We start from the raw sequence: 4,948 nt of genomic DNA, 5'->3' as shown, positions 1-4,948 counted from the left end.
AAGTGACAAATTTTAAATAGTACTAAAACACTACTCCAGGTGAGTCCTGGCCCCAGAGAAGGAAGGGAGCAGAGTTCTGTCACTGACAGAGGTGGGGCAGGGATCTCTCCTGTTGTTTTCAAGTTTATTAAATGGTTTAAATAGATTTGTATTTAAAGTAACTCTGCAAACAACAATAGCAGGTGTGCTCTTCTATTGAAAAGATGATTAGAGAATGACATATTTATAGAAATTTTATAGAGTTCAGCAACCAAGTGAATACCTGTCTCCTACTTGTGTGGATAATCCATGAATTTCAATATACTAAACCTAACAGAAGAAAACACAAGCTAAAAATCAGCAACATTAATTGGCTGCTAGGACAAATACGCAAAGCAAAGCCTAGAATGAAGTGTCCAGTTAAACTGAGGTAGTAGAGCCTTCGAAAACATAATCCACCTCCCACTGTCTATTTACATTACTTACACCAGGTTGGGTCCATCAGCTACTCGTACAACTATTGTATATACAATGACAAACCAGTGATGGCTGAGTAAAAGAGAAATGCTGAGAATAAATAAACAACATTTCCTGCTGGTAATTACACGAGTGAGTAGAAAAGGGATTAGAGTCATCTGCAGCAAGGGTATATTTGTTAAAAAATATTTTGGATATTACTACACTATGGTGTCATTAATGTTCATTTTTTTTGTAGAACAGTTTTAAAAAATGTATCAGTTAGTTACCTGAGCAATTAAGGGTAATAGTCTGCTCGTTTTGTCCCCAGTGCTTTGGTACAATTATTTCTAGTTCATTATTTCAATAGCCGACTGACTGCTGTAAAAAGAGTATGATGTTGCAAGAACATTATAGATCATAAAAAAGTTAGAGGTAATTGCCATGTCATTCTGGGGAACACAATGGGGAAATTTCAGCCAACGTTCTCTTTAGATTAGTTTTGTTTTTAACATTTTGATTACGTTGAGGAAGAAAAGCGTCATTTAGTATAAAGCAACATTGAAACATTATAAACATTTAATACTGGTTACAGCATCCAGCCAAGAATCTCCATCGCTAGTTCATCTGTTGGCCTCTTCCTCCCTCCTCCCTGTTGCCCTCTGTCCCCCACTATTTCCTCTTCCCAGGAGAAAGATCATAAATAAATTCTGTAGCTGACTGTCATTAATAAGCTTCTTACAAAAAAAACAGGCCCCTGCCCCGTTCTTCCTCTGGGAAGTATTCAGAATTGGACTACGACATGAAAAAGTAGAAGTTGTTTACAAATCATTGCAGCTTGAGAATTACAGATCCTAATGTGATCCTCATCAGCTGAAGCCTGGCTGAAGACAGCTGCTCTCTTGTTCAGTTTATAAAGGGTGATGGCATCATGTATTTCTCAGAGCAGTTCTTCCTCCATTCCCCAGTGTAAGTTAGTCAGACATCGTGGCAGAAACTGCTAAAAAATGCATCTCTTCAGCTTTGCTAAAATCTCCACTTTTCTGTGGCTGAAATCTCAAGCTTACTCAGTTTTCTTTTTTCCTTTCATTATCTTTTTTTAATAAATGGCCAAGTGGGAGAGGAGAAGTCTCCAACTGTTTGCACACCGTGCAGTCATATATGGAGGTCCTGCAGCTCAACAAGCAGTTTGTTTTACTTGCTGCAAAGAGAAAGCAGCCAGAACAAGTTGTCTTTCACTCTGCTTCCAGAGAGGCAAAAAGTCAAAGTCTGTGGCCTCTGACATTTTAAAGAAGGATCTGGGCAACGTACGGAGAGTGAGTGCTCGCTACAGCTGCCAGCAAGGGGAGGTCACTGGATTCAATCCTGAAAGGAAGCAGAAGAGTCATGTTTAATCTAACCCAAAACATCACTGGGCTGAACACGTGTCAGAACCCACACTGCTTGCTTGAGCCCCAGCACTTACACTTGGGCCATGGGCTACACACTGCAGCTGCCAGATTGTTCCTCCCACCCCTCCAGATGTGCCTGCTCCCACAGTGTCAGCACTGCTTGAGCTCCCACCTGTCTGGTGGGTTTTTAACAGGACCAACAAAATGGTGAGGAAACGGAGGGAGGAGAATTCCTGCCTAACCTCACAGTAAAGGGAGTAATAGTTGGGGGGACACAGTAAAGGAGCACAGGACCAGCTAAAGCTGCCATGCTCAGCACCACACGTGTACTGTATGCCTTCCTGCTTAGCCTGTACTCCTCTGCAGGAAAACATGCTCAGAGCCTTCCTATAAATACCCCTTAAATAGCTCCTCTGCCCATGCCCCACACCCACAGAGACGTATTATGTGCCTTACATGACACAGAGTGTTTCCTGCCATGCAGGGCAAATCAACCTGGAGGAATCAGGTGCCCCATGTTGTTTACTGGTGACTGACCAACTAAGAAGGGAGTCTGATATGCTCCAGAGTGCTAAGCCCATCTTCCTGCCCGCAGGGAAGACAGAAAAGCTGGGAGATCCTTGGGATCGAGCAATGGCTAAGGAGAAGCCTGAAGCCATGGGTAATTTAGGAATTCTGGTCCAGTTTAGGAATCCATTTTGCTGTGCTTAGGAACAAGCCCAGGTGGAGGGTGTGGCACCAGGACACCCAGGGCAGCACTGCTGGGAGAAGTTTGTGACCATACCCCAGCACCACGCCCAGCTCCTTGACATGGACTCTCATCTGGCCCTTGAGATACTCGGACAGCATCTTGCTTTTGAAGTAGAGCTCCTGCAGACGATCTTCCAGGTGCATCACACACTAAAAAGCAAAGGGAATTGTGTCAGGGAGAAGACAGAACCAAACCAGCCTCAGAGCAGAAAGCACAGATCCCACACCCCTGTTGCCTGTTCTCTGGCCGTGTCTAGGTGAGATATTCACTGGCAGGACTTTCATTTTTGAGCAGAATCCTTTGATTACAGGTTAAATCAAAATTAATGAGGCAGCTGTTTTGATTAGAGTGGCATTTCAATAGGCATCTCAAACAGCTACACCAGAGGATGCACTGACTATGGATACAAACACTAGGCAGAGCTAACTAGCTAACTAACTATCAAGTTAAAGGGCGCTTCAAAACCATCACGTTCGTGATTTCCATTTAGACTTACAAAGTTTGGAGATAAATTATGCTTGTAAAGCTGAAGAGTGGAATGAAGAAGGTTGGAGACAAGACTGGAGACTAACACTTCTTTTCCCAGTTTATTTTCAATCATTCGCCTCTGGCTACTGGCCACTTGCACCGTCCATTTGTCTGTGTCTGCAATAATGCAGACAGCTTCTGCAATGGGCTCATCCAGAACAGGGTGCTAGAAACAAAAAAATGAAGAGTAGAACCCTGAGAATGACAAATGACAGTGGTCCTTTCACAAAACTTTGCCATCCTGGATAGTAGGACAGCATCCCTGGATAGCAGGGTAGCATCCCAGACACTACTTCACCTAAAATACATCTACGCACATTGCATTCCATCCATTAAAACCAGAGAGTTTTTGTGAGCAAGGCACAGTCTTAGAAGGACAGTGGCTGTTTTACCTTTTCTTCCAGGCTTTAAAGTGTGTCACTTGGCTGACAGTTACAACTTTTGGTATTTGATATAAAGAGTTCTGACATATCTAAAGTGTATTTTAAACTCCTAAAACTGAAAGCACCAAAAATCCAACTTGCTGTTCAGCGTGACTGCGTTAACGAGGTCAGATTATTCCCAGCTGTCACTGGTTTTCCTTCACAGGAGGCCAGCAGAGGGAGTCAGGAACCAATCCTGGGCCTTGCCATTCGCCCCAGCTGGTGTTCCACCTCTCCAAAGCCATGAAAGAGAGTTTGGAAAAGGGAGTATTTGGAAACCCACTGTTCTTCCCTAAAATGTTTTCTAGACTGAACTGTTAGCAATGACCCACTTCCAAAGAGTCCTACAAGGGCTTCATACAGGCACTGGGATGCAGTTACTGTTTTACTTGAAGATTAGCATAAAAAGGTCTCTCAGGCTGTATTTCAGACACATCTGTGCCACAGCAGCAGGTGCCTCACACTGCTGTCTCTCTTGCCTGAAGTTCAATTACACTTCCCAAATAGCTTAAACAAGCCCCTGGAAAAACCACCCAGGGAGCAAAACTCATCCGGTGTGGGGCTGGGCACAAGGTAGGGGGACACGCATGCAGAGAACAGCCATAGGTCGGAAGCACATTGTTAACGTGAGAAGTAGGGAAAAGGGGACTTTTTGGAAGGTCTCAGGAAAATGGCTGCTCACCAGTCTGTTTTCCCTTATTCTCTGGGGAATAAACTAGATGGGAGCAGATGTCACACTTTCAGTGGCAGCCTGCTTTCTACTTCTTTCCTGGTAACTAGAAGGGGGAGGATATACCACACTTCCTAGTCATTCCCCAGTTCGTCTAGGGAAAAACTTCTATGGCTGATCTCCAACACATGAGAAGTACAAGTTCCCTTCAGACCATTATATTTACGTTGGTTTCTCCTTTTCCAGTGAAGCCAGCGCTATTGGACACATGGACTACCATCCTAAAGAAGGAGAAATGTCCCCAAAATACTGAGCATTCCTGATGGAGAGCACCTTCTGCCGCACTAGTAGCAGCACATTGGTCAGACGTGCAGGGACAGAGGAGGGAGCAATGGGAGCTTCTGCACCACTGCAGAAGGACTCTGTGCCCAGAAAGAGAGGCACAACCTCAGCACTTGGGCTTGTTTAATGTCATTCCATCTGTGGGGACACAACCATCAGCTGCCAAGCCTACAGGAGACTGTGATATACCTTAGCACTGAGATCCATCTTCCCAGGGACAAGCCTCTCAGCTGGCTTCAGTGGGAGTCTGATCTTTTGTGCTCCAGATTTGCAATGAAATATCCACGTTTTTCAGATACATTAATTGAGAGAGGAGAAAAAATTGGTGACCTGGGACTGGAGAAATCTGATGGGAGTTGTGACAGGAAATATTTCCACTTCCAGTAGGTTTGTACCTGCACAAACATTT

At 44.2% G+C, this 4,948-nt stretch overlaps 1 protein-coding gene across 2 annotated transcripts in view; it reads right to left on the bottom strand.

Annotated features, from left to right (window-relative positions):
* Positions 1 to 178: 178 nt before the first annotated feature.
* Positions 179 to 4,948, bottom strand: part of FNIP1 (folliculin interacting protein 1) — a 43,646-nt gene continuing 38,876 nt past the window's right edge. For both annotated transcript variants that reach the window (XM_008643429.2, XM_017746901.1), the window contains 3 exons: positions 3,074 to 3,271; positions 2,611 to 2,726; positions 179 to 1,800 (listed from right to left, as the gene is read on the bottom strand). In XM_008643429.2, the coding sequence (XP_008641651.1) occupies positions 1,722 to 1,800; positions 2,611 to 2,726; positions 3,074 to 3,271 (393 nt within the window). In that variant the 3' untranslated portion in view covers positions 179 to 1,721. The remainder of the gene's footprint in view (positions 1,801 to 2,610; positions 2,727 to 3,073; positions 3,272 to 4,948) is intronic.

This window comes from Corvus brachyrhynchos, unplaced genomic scaffold, assembly GCF_000691975.1.
Source record: "Corvus brachyrhynchos isolate BGI_N302 unplaced genomic scaffold, ASM69197v1 scaffold381, whole genome shotgun sequence".
In the NCBI taxonomy this organism is placed as follows: domain Eukaryota; kingdom Metazoa; phylum Chordata; class Aves; order Passeriformes; family Corvidae; genus Corvus; species Corvus brachyrhynchos.
The sequence above is the reverse complement of the archived record's forward strand: the minus strand, read 5'-3'. Positions and strand labels throughout refer to the sequence as shown.